This window comes from Hermetia illucens, chromosome 2, assembly GCF_905115235.1.
Source record: "Hermetia illucens chromosome 2, iHerIll2.2.curated.20191125, whole genome shotgun sequence".
Taxonomy (NCBI): Eukaryota; Metazoa; Arthropoda; class Insecta; order Diptera; family Stratiomyidae; genus Hermetia; species Hermetia illucens.
Genome location: NC_051850.1, coordinates 140,357,446 through 140,372,680, shown reverse-complemented (window position 1 = coordinate 140,372,680; position 15,235 = coordinate 140,357,446). Strand labels below are relative to the sequence as shown.

General features: G+C 41.6%; 1 protein-coding gene across 2 annotated transcripts in view; it reads right to left on the bottom strand.

Annotated features, from left to right (window-relative positions):
• LOC119647625 (cell death protein hid) overlaps positions 1 to 6,776 on the bottom strand; it is an 85,003-nt gene extending 78,227 nt beyond the window's left edge. For both annotated transcript variants that reach the window (XR_005248911.1, XM_038048676.1), the window contains exon 1: positions 5,631 to 6,776. Coding sequence is in view for 1 of the 2 variants with exons in the window: in XM_038048676.1 (XP_037904604.1) it covers positions 5,631 to 5,832 (202 nt within the window). In the remaining variant the exon portion in view is untranslated. The remainder of the gene's footprint in view (positions 1 to 5,630) is intronic.
• Between the last annotated feature and the right edge of the window lie 8,459 nt (positions 6,777 to 15,235).

The following is a 15,235-nucleotide window of genomic DNA, read 5'->3' as shown; positions in this document are numbered from 1 at the left end:
ACTAGTCGTCTCCTTGTGTCGACAACAGTGTGAATTACCCAATAAGGAAGAATTTTATTTTCCGAAAACATTCAACAACAAAAATCATAGTATAACTGCGATGATATCACATAAGACAGTCTGACTGCTTTCCGATGCTCAAAAAGCGAAAGATAGTGAGAGTAGACGAACGTACTCAGACCTGCCTTTTCTTTTCACTGCCGATATTTCGGGAACCACTTGTTCCCTTCATCAGTGCTACAAGTCTACTCTTAGTAGTTAATATAAACAAAGTGACAAAAAAGGATCTTTGTCGCAGGAATTTAAACATCCGAACCATTCAGAAGTCATGTTTCGACTAACAAAATAATGGCAACTGCATTACATTCAGTCAATCATCAGTCCAGCCGGATTGATCGATTTTATTTAAAAATATTCATTAGTCATTTCCATAAGGCAAGCAGTTTGTCATAACTTTGTCACTCTGACTGATGCTAGACTGATGAAATACTGATCGTGTAAAGTCAGCCATAGGATGGAGTTATGAATGATCCAGTTGATTGATGCACTGATACAAGCATCCAACACAATCCTAGAATTGATGAGTAAGTACATTTCCCAAATTACTATTTGTAACGTGTAACAGTGGAAATTATGGAATAATCAATCATTATCTAAATTTTAGCAAAAAAAACAACTACAATAAAGTATATTTTATTTTCACAAGAGATGCAAGAAATATCACCTTAGTAAATTGTGTGATATCACACAACTTTTTGAGAAAAGTGATAATTCAAAGTAACATCAAAAAATGTATCTTTCATTTGTCTAATTGCAGATATGATAATATGCCATCAACATCACATATTACACTCGATAGCCAATATTACCAAATATTAGTTCTCACTAGAGCGATATTTGCCCTGCGTTAATCTCATTCATAGCATACGATGGACAGTAGCGCCAATTGCATATTAATTAAGAATAAACTATTCATGTAAGAGCAGAAAGAAAAGCAAAACATTCCTATATATTATTGTAAAATTTTTCCACATGCACTTATCACTTGGAAGTGGATGAATACTTTGCTCATCAATATTCCAGGTTCGTCGAAAGAACGGAGGGAATCATAACACTAACGAATTCGTAAGCGCAAGGAACTACAATATGATGTATCAAACAGTGTTATATTGTACAGTATTGTTCAGTGCTGTCTTATAATGTGATATCACATCACATATAAAACGTTATTTATCAGAAAAGTAATATTATCATCACTTCTATACTGGATGGTGATGTTAAATGTTGTGATGTTAAGTTATATGATGATGTTTGCTGATTTTTGCATGGTGCTGTTAATCTCATTATATATGACAACTGGCCATTTCTAGTCTTCATGTTACCTGCTCTTTTCACTGTAACCTAAGTAGCGCCCACAGATAAAATATATTACCCTATAAAAAACTTAAATGATAATTAAGGAGAACAAATAGGTGTCATGTTCTTTGGGTTTGAATAAATTTATAATGAACTACCAACTACAAAGTTGCACTTTTAGCGTTCTTTCGAGCAACCTTAAAGGTATAAAAAAATATTCTCTTCGCCCCTTTGGGGGGAGGGGTTTGACTTTTATGCTCACAGCAAATACGCAACGCATCATCCCAACAACATAGCGTCAAGCTTGGAGAACCCTTCCATGATATGAACCCTGTTTAACAAAGAAAGCAAGCAAAAATACACAATAAACACAGCAAAAAATGGGTATAGCGTCAGTTCTATAGAAAACCTGATTAGGGGAAAAATTCATCTCTAAAGAAAGAAAAAACCCGAAACGAGTTCTGGAAAGCGACCAAATCAATTAGAATACAATAAGAATTCCAACCTGATTAGGATCCTCAAAAGACTTTCTGCAACAAAGTCAAAACGGAAAACCTCTTGGATTCTAATCATAAAACCATATAAAATTGTTATTTGAATTTGGGTGGTTTATTGACAGCAGTGGACAGTGCGCTTTCAACACCTTATTCGATTTAGTTCATTTTATTCGGTGGTTTAATCCTTGATACACTTACATCTTTTCTGTATTACTCATCTTCAGAGATTCTTGTAACTTTTACATATAAACGCCCCAAAATAGGGAGAAAACTTATTTGAAATTTTGAATCAAACTACGAAGAATCATCGAAACAAGTCGGGAAACCAGAAGCTCGGCGCTTCAGGTATGAAAGGTTTTGTTTGCTTCTTCTTTGAGTATATTTGAGTGCAGAACTATCCCACTTGTACGTAGTCCGTTATGTATATGCATTTAGCATGTCAGAGTACTCACTTTAGTGTGATGTTGATAGTACATTTAAAAAGTCAATTTTGAGCTACTGTAACTTCGTTAGTTATAGTATGATTTTGATCAAACTTGGGGAGTTTTACTCAATTTCACAACAATGTGGTAATATATTATTATTAACTTAATTTGAGCAAATATCGATATGGAGAGGCCTGGGCACTAAAAAGAGGCAGCTTCGTAATTTTTTTCAGATTTTTTGGTTGGGTAGTTTCTGAGAATGGGTCCGTTAAAGAAATCAACGCTTTCCACCCCTCCCACTCCTCGCCTTTCCGACAAATATCAAAACTACGATCGGCTTCGAAAAATACTCATCGAAACCTTTCATTTACACTCCCCTTTTGCATGTGTGGGGACCCCCAAACCCCCAAGTAGTAGGTGGGTTTAGAAAGAAAAGGCGCTTAAATATATTAGAAAGAATTCAGCATTTATGTTACATGAACTGAATAAAAATTTTATTTTAATGCGGACGAAAGTGGTTTATTTATCAAACCGTTATGTTATGGAACATTCACTCAAAAGGACATTTTGTACTGTTCAGGATACTATTATATACTATTACTAGTATTAGATACTAGTATTTTTGAAATAAAAAAAAATTGATAGTAACGAAAATGGTTTGTAGCGTTGAATAATTTGGTTGCCCTCAATGTTTGAATAAAACGAAAAAAAATGCTTTTTGATTAGGGACAACGCTATTGTATTCTTTCACTGATATCGATATTTCGGGAATTAGTTGCTCCCTTCCCAATGCTCAAAACCAATCGATTGTAAGCAGTGTGAATAAATACAATAGGGTTGTCCCTATTCAAAAAACTATCTCTTCATTTCAGTCTGCAATTACGCGATGGACTTTGCGCTTTTTTGCTAGGCAAATGGAAACTACGAAAAAAAATGTTTGAATTCGAGAAGCAGGATGGATTTTGCTTTCAAAGCAAGGAAATTCCACTTCTTTACTATTCAACAGATACAGGTGGATGACATCCCAAATATGGACATCAATTTTATCTGAATTCGTAAGACAAATGAAATAAACAAAACGAAAAGTAATTCAAAATGATGACAATGGCAACTGCCGCAGTCTACATTAACTTTGAAAGTGTAACAGTTGAACTTATCCCACCGAACATAAGCTTAATTCGGCTTCAAAAGATCAAGGAATAATCACCATTTTAAGGCCTACTATTAAAGGTCAAAGAATTAAACTACTAAATATTTCTTTAAATGTTTAATGACGTCACACGCGGATGCATGGTATCGGTTGGGTGATCCTGATGATTGGCTAGGGAGGACTCTGTTAGAAATTGCTTCATCGTATGATTGATGATAATTCTAAAATTTCAACAACAAAGTCTCTAAGCTAGGCTGGATTTGAAATTTTAACACCAACAAAATAGTTGCATCATGATAAGGATAAACAACCGATGTTTAAGAGGAATTTGGCAGTTAAGTCGTGTTTAACGAAAATGGAATGTTAGGGCTTTTACTAAGCAATCGGGTGTATAAATGCACTCACCCGAATTATAGCTCAGCATAAATGTTAAACAGGAGATTGAAGTCCTTATAAAAGAAGAGCATATACATAAAGGCAACAAAGGACTTTTTTCTAAATAACTTGAATAAATTAGGTAGACTACATATTACAATCTACAATAGAAGTTGCTGTAAAAGTACGAAAATAGTCAAAAGGGTGTGATTTCAAGGTAGTACTTTTGAAAAATGGCCAAAGCGAAGAGTTCCAGATTTTGTTCTTTTTAATCATAACAATGGGCATTAGTACAAAATTGAGAGATTTATCTACATTGGGTAGATAGATCATTATAAATCATAGATCATCATATATTAATTGCCAAAGTCACTACGTCCTTGGGACTGCTTAACAAATATAAATTCATTTGACGAAGCAAATGCAAAATTATATTATCAACACAACTTACAATTGGTGAATCCCTTCTTGTACAAAAGGGATATCTTTGATAAGATTATCTAACACACGATACGATACTAGTGCGATTGTTTGAAAATTCAAAACTCTGAAGTACGTAGATTTTCTAAAAACTGCATTGTTGCAGGTTCAAAATTTCGTCGAAGTCAGAAATTTCTCGAAGAATGGAAAAATGATAGTTAAACCATATTGTGATATACCTTAAGTTCTTTGATGTATATATAGCAGCAAAATTTAGAAGCGACAAAAGAAAAAGGCTCAACAACCTGGCAGTCTTAATTTCATTTATAATACTCATTAACCGCAAACGTTTAAATGTGAAACCAGAAAAAAGAAAGAAACTGATTATAAATAGCATATTTAAGAAAAATATAGGAGACAGGCCGGCACTTCTTCTATGCATTCGACATTTAATGCAATAAAAATTATACTGGCCACTTCAGACTCCAATTTTCTGTTGAGGTGGTATAAATCCGTTCATAGTCTTAATCATCAAATTCAAGAATATTCACCTTTTAATGTATTCCATAATGCATGCCCAAATACGTTAATGATGAGTGGACAGAACAGAAGATGACGCACCACTTATAGAAGGAGCTTTGTTAATAATTAACAAGTTTTAGTGCGCAGATACAGAAGTTACAGGGTAGGTTCCATTTAAGGGTAACAAAAATGGAATACCTTTTTTCCATACTGAAATATCATGGAAAAGGGTGTGATCCACTGTTCACTTAATTGTGAAAGTCAAAATTAATTTTGAATTTTTTTTCCTAATTTTTATCTAATCTAATTTACTTAGAAATAGTAGAACTGGGAATGCAGTTTGTTTTTTCGTAAAACCCCGGAACTGAGCTCAACTAAAGATTACTATTTCGGAGCAAAAACTATTCTATTCAATCGTTTGAGGTGGGATTGAAAATTTGCTAAAGACAAATAGCTTGTAGTTGACAAAACACCATTAGAACATTGGAATGCTTGCAGGACTAACGAAACTAGCAATTGCTATCAGGAATAATAGTGTAACAGAATTTAGTGATTCCGAAGATTAAAACGAAAAGGAAATAACCTTCCCGTCAAATTTGAACCACTTCTTGACTTTATTTTGGAAAACAGGACATTTGAATATGTAGTGCAGCCGTAAAAGGCTACAATGAACCGCTTCTTCATACTCATAGAAGTTACAGTGTCGTAGGACTTAATAATGTCTTAAACAGGACCCTGATTTTACCTGTCCCGCTAAATGAATAAAAATTCGACAAAAAATTTACAACAGCACAACCAACCCTTCAAAAAAGAAGTAACCCTTCCTTTTTTTCAAAACTCAACACTTCTGAATAAAACCATAAATTAATCAAAATCAAAACTCACCTCCATTCGAAGTAGACGACGAGCATCGATACAGGACCTCCATAAAAGCCTGCACCAACTGTTCCCCATTGACGGGAGCAGGACTCGGCAAAGGAGTCTGCGTGGCTGAGGTTGTTGTGTTTGGGGAGCTTCCAGTGCTACTACCACTGCTGCCGGAAGCTCCTTGTTCATCCTGATTGGGAAGGTAAAAGGGCACAGCCATTTTGATTTATTAACGTGTTACGTTCCTCGCAGAATAGTCAGAAACTATTTCTTGTCACTAGTCACGGTTAGTCACAGTTACAACTTGCTCCTTGGAAACTGCTATAAGGAACACTTGTCTTTTCTTTGCACAAATTCAGCACAAACATTTAATTCTAATGAATTGTGCGTTGTTAGTTGATGCTGGAAGTAGAGTTAGTTGTATGCGCGGTGGTTAATTTCGGACATTACGCGCGGCCACATCACAGGGCGAAAGATTGTTTCAAATCACTGTTGAGAGCATGATGTAGTACTCGAGGGCCATCACTATCACCTCCGATTCGTTCTGATGCAGATCTAGTTCTACTGTTAATCAGATGCTAATTGTTAATCATGAAATCACTAAAATTACTAGTCGGGATGTCGTTTGAAGTAGGTTTTATCCATTTCCTGAACATCATTACGCATCACTTGAACTCGCCCGAAACAGTGTTGCAGACGCACGAATGTTGCAGTTGAATTCGGTGAACTTGTTGCCGAGCACTTTGGACGTGTCACTTCACCAATTCTTCTATTTCCTGAATGAAAGTCGATGAAAATCCACTGAGAACGACTTCTTCAACACTCTGTTAGTCAAATTTCATTAGCCAATTGGAAAATCACAGGCGAATTAACTAGAAACACTCGATGTTCGCAGCGAACTCGCTCCAACACTTCACCACGAAAGTTCGAGTTTTTGGCGGGCAAATTTCATACTCTTCAGAACAAAACCAATTTAAGTGCAAGAACGTCGCGCGCTAAGAACCACCATTCACTCAGGACACGTCCAACTCGCTTCGTTGTTCGGATTCTACTGATTGCGGCCCAGCCGCCGCATCAAGTTCCCTTTCCGCATCCGATCCGAGCCAGGCTAGAAGCTAGCAGCATGCACGCGGGCCGATGCAACGCTGCTGGTGCAACAACAACAGCAACAACGCCAACAACAACCCCCGTCCCACCGCGACCGCACCCGACCCACCGCCTATCAATCATACACGACATACATGCTGCCCATATACACGCCTCAATAGCTACGAACATACATAAATGCCCATACATATCGGGCTCACACACGATAAAGTGCCCCAAGAACGAGAACGAAACCAAACCCGAGCCGAGCTCTACACTGCAAACTGTACTTCAGTCTCGAGTCCGAGCAACAAAAAACCGAGATAAGTAAATAAATAAATAAATAGATAAATAAAAGGCACAAAGCATCAATAACAAAACTACAGCCACCCTATCAGGGTTCACGCTCCTCCCGCCCGCTCCCCGCGGCGGCCAGCACATGGGTAACAAATTATTGTTTTATATGCAGCGGCTTATGTACACGTGACAAATCTCGGTACATAGTACATAATGCACTGATCCTCCGAAGTGAAAAACTACCCCGATCCCGGCACATAGGCAGCGGAAAGAGTTCTAAATTCCCCAAGTGCACTCCGCGGCGGAGGAGACCTGCACTATTCCACTACTTCGATGTGGTCGCTTCCCACTCCGCGGAGTACACAACGCAAGAACTTGTTCTCGTCGAGGAGAAGATGCCGAGCAAGCGAGAGGGGCGGGAAGCACGCCGAGACTGAAGAAAGAGGACGGGGTAGCGTGGAATGAAGGAAAGTGGAATTGCAATGTGTCAGTGGGTTGCTGTTCTGCCGAGCCCCGTTGTGTTTTGCTTCCTATCTCCATTGCACCGCTCGATGTGCATCTTTTCTTCTATTTTCTGGCTCATTGAAATCTTACCGAGTTTCCGCGCAGAGTATCTTTTTTGATTTTCAGATGATTGTAGTATTTGGGTAGCTTCCAATTGTAAGAAATTTGTATATATGTAAATGCATAGGTGTAGACTTATATTGTACATATAAAAGGACCCTTAATGGCGTGCATACAGAATGTGCACTTTTCAGAAATATGCAAAAATGCACGAATTTTTAAGCCTCCTGTCCTCTTCTTTGTGAAGACATGCAGAGCACAGTTTTTTACGTATTGTTATTTCCTATTCCTAGCCTATGGGCTGTGCAGACGGACCTTTGCGTAGACATGAGGACGTAGGCCTCATGTGGTAATGTAGATATACGTTGCTATAATTAGGCCGATGTTCGCTTATGCATCCATAGTGTAGGAGGTTAAGGTGAGACCAAAAGGTTTTCACGGTAAACTAGCCGCACCGCAAAGAACTGTGTGTCTGGGTATTACCGGCGGCATGAGCACGACATCCGGCGCAGCTCTAAATGCATTACTCAATTTGCAGCCTCTCAATATGTTTATTCAAAGCACTGCAATGAGAACAGCTCTAGACTAATTCGATTAGGTATATTGGAAGAGTTACTGGGAGTACTGAATCCAGTTCTTACAATGCCTTCCGATTCTCGTGTCCCCATACATCTGTTTGGTAGAAGATATGAAGTTACCCTGAAGCGTAGAGAGGACTGGGAAGACCCAGAGGAATGCGTGGCGGGATATACAGAAGTCTTCTACACCGATGGCTCAAAAACAGAAGAGGGTTCTGGAGCCGGAGTCTACCTCTCGAATAAAAACGAGAAGTGTGCTTTATATGCCATCCTAGGGGCGGCAAACTGGGTGATTGACGAGCGGTTGAAGGACAGGCACATCGCAACCTGCAGTGATAGCCAGGCTGCATTGAGGGCGTTGACTAGTCAGTCCTTGGATCACCTTGAAAGTCGTTCAGGAATGTAGACACCGTTTGAACTATATCTCTAAATTCAATACGGTGGAACTACTCTAGATACCTGATCACTGTGCCGTAGAGGGACATGAAATCTGGGATGCTTTAGCAAAAGAGGGTTCAATCTCCCTCATGTCGGGACCGGAACCAGCAATTGGAGTACCAGTAGCATTGGCTAAGGCTGTCTTCAAAAACTGGGCATAAGCTTTCCAAAATGACAGGTGGTAGAGTCTAAATGCTGCTAGACACACCAAACTTTTCCTGTCAGAACCGAACATGCGTACCGCAAAATTTATCCTGTCGAAAAGCAGGAAGACTTGCAAGAGTATGCCTACACATTGTGGCAGGCCATAATTCCCTAACTGGACAGTGCTCAGAAGATATAGCTTCTCCCCCACCACACACACACGGCAGGTTGGATTAAAATTATTGTTACCAGAACTTGAATTCTATGTACATCGCAAAGAGCACGAATTGACCCATTTTTGTCAAACAAAACTTTTATCCGGATAGCTGAGTGGTTAGAGCGCAAGGCTGTCGTACGGAAGGTCGCGGTTCAATTTTCACTGGTCGCAGTGGAATTTGTATCGTGATTTGACGTCGGATACCAGTCGACTCAGCTGTGAATGAGTACCTGAGTCAAATCAGGGTAATAATCTCGGGCGAGCGCAATGCTGACCACATTGCCTCCTAGTGTACCGTTACGGTCTTGAATGAAGTGCTCTAACACACTTCAAGGCCCTGATCCAACATGGATTGTTGCGCCAACGATTATTATTATTATTAAAACTTTTATAAAATCCGTTAGGGCACATTTGTTCGGCGATCTGTCTTTGGTGGTCGAAGGGTAGTATAAGTCCCAGGGCGAAAGGTGGATTGGATATACTACCAAACCCTATTTCCATCTCCAAGTAGTGACCGCTGGGAGCTCTTTCTTAACGAAAAGCTACAAACGGGGAAGGATGAAGGCGAGTCTCCCTCGCCTAAAAACAAGACAAATTGTACCAACTGGTCCTCCAGGTTGGGAGTTAGGTATGGCTGACAACCCTACACGGAAAGCCACTCGTTACGAAGCCATAAAACTCGGACTGGATTGACAAAACATAGACGGCAACGTAACGAAATAACGATTTGCGCATTTTCTCATGAAATGTGCGCTCCCTGTATGGAGCTGCCAAGCAGCTAATCGATACCCTGCCCCAACAGAGGACTTATGTAACAGCACTGCAGGAGATGCGTTGGACAGGAACCAGTTTCCCGGAGAAGAGCCACTACACCATATATTATAGCGGCCATCCAGGTGCTCGGAGTAGGTTTTTTAGTCAGCCAAAAAATGAAACCTGCTGTTATCGGCTTTGAAAATATAAGCGAAAGAGACTGCAGAGTCGGAGAAGGATACCTTCTACGAGGCAGTAGAACGAACGCTGGAATCCTGTTCCAAGTATGATAACAAAATTATACTTGGGATTTTTAACAGCCAAGGAGGGCCCGAGCCCGTATTCAGGCGATACGTCGGCTCCCATCGCTTACATAAAAAAACCCATGATAACGGACTGCGTATTATTAAATTAGCAGTGTCGCACGAAATGGTTGTTGGAAGTACCTGGTTTGCGCGGAAAGCGATCCACAAATAAACGTAGGCCTCTGCAAATGGTACCAGTTTCAACCAAATTAACCACGTGCTGATCAAACGCCCCTACCTGTCAGACTAGATGAATGTCAGAACATATAGGGGGACCAATATAGACTCGTATCACTATCTCGTTCACTATCACTATCATCGTGGACATGAAGCATTAACAAATAATCTTCACAATCAATTGAAGATCGTTATCATTAATACGGTCACAAACATACTTGGCCCCAGCCACAAAAAGAGACGGAAGGTATCCGGTCTAGGCCTGCCTTAATAAGGAAGCGACTTCACAGACGGAAAAAGAAAGTTTGGACGAACTCCATCAGGCGCGCAAGTTTTACCAACAAGTCAGCAGGATGATGCCTTTAACACCTCGATGCTCACACAAGACAAATAGGCAAATCTGATTTCCGACAGAATGGCCCTATTGGAGCGATGGGTTGAATATTTTGATGAACTGCTCAATAACCAAAACATCGGCGAGTTGGAGGTCCCGCCAACTGAAGACGACGGACAAATACTGCCACCACCAAGTATAAAAGAAAGAGTCCGTTGCAGTTCATTGGCTTAAAAATCATAAATCACCAGGAACCGATGGATTTACAGCCGAATTGGTTAAATATGGAAGCGACCAATTACACCAAGTGGTTCATCGACTGATGCTCAAGGTGTGGGATAACGAATCAATGCCTGACAAGTGGCCACGAGGCATTATCTGTTCCAAACATAAGAAGGGGGATATCACGCAGTGCAGCAATTATATATGTATCCCGTTGCTGGGTAACATCTATAAGATATTCTTCGCTATCTTGCTAGGCCGGATAGCCCCATATGCCCAGAACATCATAGGCCCATACCAAAGAGGGTTCATGGAAAAACTGTTGGAATATGGAGATCAATTGCACCATCTTTTCATCGACATTAAGGCCGCTTATGATAGCACAGCCAGTGTAAAACTGGCCATGAGAGAATTCGGTATCCCGACGAAATTAATACGACTGACTAGACCTGACTGACTGACTGATCAATGTGCGAGACCAGATAAAAGCAACAGGATCACTCTCAAGACCATTCGTCCTCAACAACCGTCTAAGACAAAGGAATGCCCTATCATGCGTCCTCTTCAACCTGGCCTTGGAAAAAGTGATTTGTGATGCTGAGGTAAATACGGGGGCACGATCCTCTTTAAATCCACCCAACTACTGGACTATGCTGACGACATCAACATTATGGGAAGAACGACCCGAGACGTACAAACTGCCTTCATCCAAATCGACCAGGCGGCGCGAGATCTTGGGTTGCACATCAAAGAAGGTAAGACAAAATACATGTTGGCAACGTCAGGATCAAAAACGAAATAACCAATAATATCAAATCGCACTAGTCAGACGAGAAAAATAAAGATAAGAGACTACAGTTTGAGACCATTGATAATTTCTCCTGTCTATGGTCAAAATTCACAACTGATAACGGCTGAGATAATGAAATTCGCGCACCGTTGTTGGCAGCCAACGGAGCCTATTTCAGCTTACAAAACTGTTCCGCTCGAAACGTCTCACCATAGGGTCAGAGCTCTTACTGTACAAGACAATGATCTCCCCAGTCCTTATGTATCCCTCGGAAACTTGGGTTCTTAGCGAGAAAAATTGCGAACTCTTGGCCACGATCGAGAGAAGAATTCTCCGAAGAATTTTTGGCTCCCTACATGAGGATGGACGATTCCGTAGCCAACACAACGTTGTGAATTATATCCGGTTCAATAGTCCGCGGTGGGCAGGTCATTTAATCCATATGGATGAGGATGATCCAGCCTGGAAAGTCGATAAGAGCAGTGGTAGCAAAAGAAGAGGCAGACCCTGCCTGAGGTGGAACGATGTCGTAGGCCAGGACGCCAGACAGCTTTTAGGGATACCGAGTTGGTAGATCTCGGCCCAAAACTGGGATGTCTGGAGTTCCTTATTGAGGCAGGCCTTGACCAAATACCGAGTGTTGCGCCGTTGATGATGATGATCTGTCTCTCGGTGTGTTCGTCTGCCTGTGTTTTTAAGGTTTTGTATAAAGCAAAATCTTATTAAAATCGGTTTACTGTCTGTCTGAAGGCTGTCACACCCTATATATCTCAGAAACGGTTAATCATATTGATGCGAAATTTGGTAGAAAGGTGGGACCTGTGAATCTCACTGCATGCAGTAAGTAACATAGTTAAACTTTGGGTTTAAGGGGGGGGGGGGCGGGGGTCTTCATACATGCACAAGAGGGGTGTAAATTTTTTTTACCAAGTGTAGTCATGTTGGGTATCATGTAGTTTTCGATTAATACTTTCCGAAACCGGTATTATTTTTGACATTGGTTGCAAAGTACGGTTCCTTTATAGAACTTCCCTCTGAATGTCAAGTAGCTCCCCAACATGCATACCCCCGCAAGTATAATGAGCATCGCTGTTTCTGTTTTGCACGCCAAGGATGTTGGATTTTCACTTAGTAGTTACTCCTCTAGATACAGAAGCGCCTCCTTAATTGAGATGCTTGGAAACAAGGCCTCCACGTCAAATGACACTAGTCGTGCATCCGATGTCGTAAATTCCACATCCTTTAGTTTTCTGATGAGGTCCTCTCTATTCCTGATGGCTTGTCCAGCGGGTAGCCCCCCGAGTTCCTTAAACTTATGTATTCAACAGCCACTTGGCGATATTTTATGTGGCGAGTTTGTGGTTGTTATAATCTCCCGGAATTCGTTGCCAGGTTTGTGGATCTTTGGTAGACCCTTTATTCGTGGCAGTACGGGGTTGGGCATCCGAAGTTTGGTTGGATTTTCAATTATATATATAATATGATCATGCCAGTCATCATACATTCTTCGGAGGCTTGGGTTCTTAGCAAGAAAAAATGCGAACTCTTGGCTGTTTTCGAGAGAATCCTCCGAAGAAGTTTTGACCCCCTCCATAAGGATGGACGACTCCGCAGCCTAAATAACGACGTTGTGGATAAAATCTCGCTCAATAAGTTGCGGTGGGCGGGTCACTTAATCCGTACGGACGAGGATGATTCCGCCCGGAAAGTCTATAAGGGCAATATCTATGGTAAGAAAAGAAGACGAGGCCGACGCTGCATCAGATGGAACGATAGCGTAGGCTGGGAAGCCAGACAACTTTTAGGGATATCGAATTGGTGGACCTCAGCGCAAAAACCAGTGTCTGGAGTTCCTTATTAAGGCAGGCCTAGAACGGATACCGGTTGTTGTGCCGTGATCAAACATTCCAGGATCCAAAATCACAGTCAGTTATTCCTTTACGCGAGAGAGAAGGTCTAATTTGTGGCAAGGAAGCAATTCGCCGGGATAAGTACGACCCGATTTTTTATTCGGTTGATGTTTTTTCCATTTTCCTGTGAGTTTCTAGGAGGAAGGTTTAGGCAAACAGTAAAATAATATATGCGGGGATGAATGTATTGCGTAGTTCCTGGCGTTTCCCAAGGATGTGTGTCGGGCATGGCATGAAGGTGGTTAATTAACCTGTCATACGGCATTTGTCTAATCCAAATTCCATGCAAATATCTGAACTAAATATAATAATTGAAGCATAAAGTTTGCAGGCAACATGGAAATATTATTGCTCTGAATACGGCACCACCAGCTCCATTCTCCACAGTCCCCACGCCAAGCTAGTGGCCAAGAAGTCACCAGCCTTCCCCATCCAAGCGAGTACATAACATCACTTGCCACTTCGCCTATTCCACTTTATCCGCTTCTTCGCGCCTATGTACTCGCCACTTTGTAAGGCTGGCGAAAGAGACCAAAACAAAAAGAAAACCTGCTTTCGTGCGCCACTTGGGAGTGCGCTTGTGGTGGTGCAGGTTTTACCGCGCGAACGTGGAGCGCAAAGCGAGAATGCCGAGGAACTCGGATCAAAACAAAACGACGAAGCATAGGCTCCGGGGTGGAAACTCTGGAAAAAAGAACAAGAAAGAAAACGATTAGATGAAAAGCACGAGCACAAGGCGCGGCGGCGGCATGGCGACAAGAAAACTGGCGGAAAACCTGAACCGACACGATGCGAACAGAAACGGCTGGAAAAAAGGCAAGAAAAGCGAAAAGTGTGCACTGCACTGGCCGTTCCCGTTCCTTTTTCGTTTTTTCCCCTGGGTTTCCCTGGAGTTTTTCCCAGGAGTTTTCTTGTGTTTACGTCGTTTTCTGTTGCTGGGCCCGCTCCGGTTCCGCTGCCTGTGCCCGCCGCACCTTGCGTTCGCCGTGATGCGATGCTGATTCTGTTCCGATGGTTTCTGGTGTGATTTTGGGATGCTCGGCGGTCCGTGCAGCCTTTGGCCTGGCACAGGTGGTGCTACCTCTTTGCAGGGTTTCGGGCTTCCCGGGAAGTTTGGTCCAATTTGGAAATTGCGTCGTTGCAAGTCGAAACTGGTTCGGCGGACGCAACGCCGACAACCCAGCGCCCGACAGACGACACGTCGGCAGGTGGCGGCTGCGGGCGGGGGCGGACAAGTCGGCGATTTGCCAACGGACAGCAACAATTAGAGCACGAAAGTGATCTTTGCCGGCCCGGGGTGAAATTCGGATGCTGGTGGTGCAATGGACCGATCGGCCTGGCTGTGACGTAGGAGCGTGTCTGGCGTGAGATGCGAAGATGAAGAAGCTGCACGAGACGCCGCCGATTCGGATCGCGTCAAGTGCATCGTGAGAGTTTGATGCGTAAATTAAATTTATTTATGGATGCAAACGAACAAATGAGATTGATGCGTTTCGATTTGAATGGCACCAAACTTCGTGGCAAAAAGTGAAAAGACACCTCAGATTATATGGGGTAGAATACTTTTAAATGATGGGCGACATTTCCAAACATAATCAATGCCCAAATTGACACTGCTTGCGTCGTCGCTTATTTTCATTTGAAAATGTTCACACATTCACACATGAGAAAATTTACTGAAAACTTCTGTTTTCTGCTTTCCAATTATTTAAGGAAAACAAAGTCAACCGAACTTTGAAGTGGGTATTCGATGGCTTCTGGCATCAAAAGACTTTCGTAAAATAAAGTTACACATTTGAAATATTAAA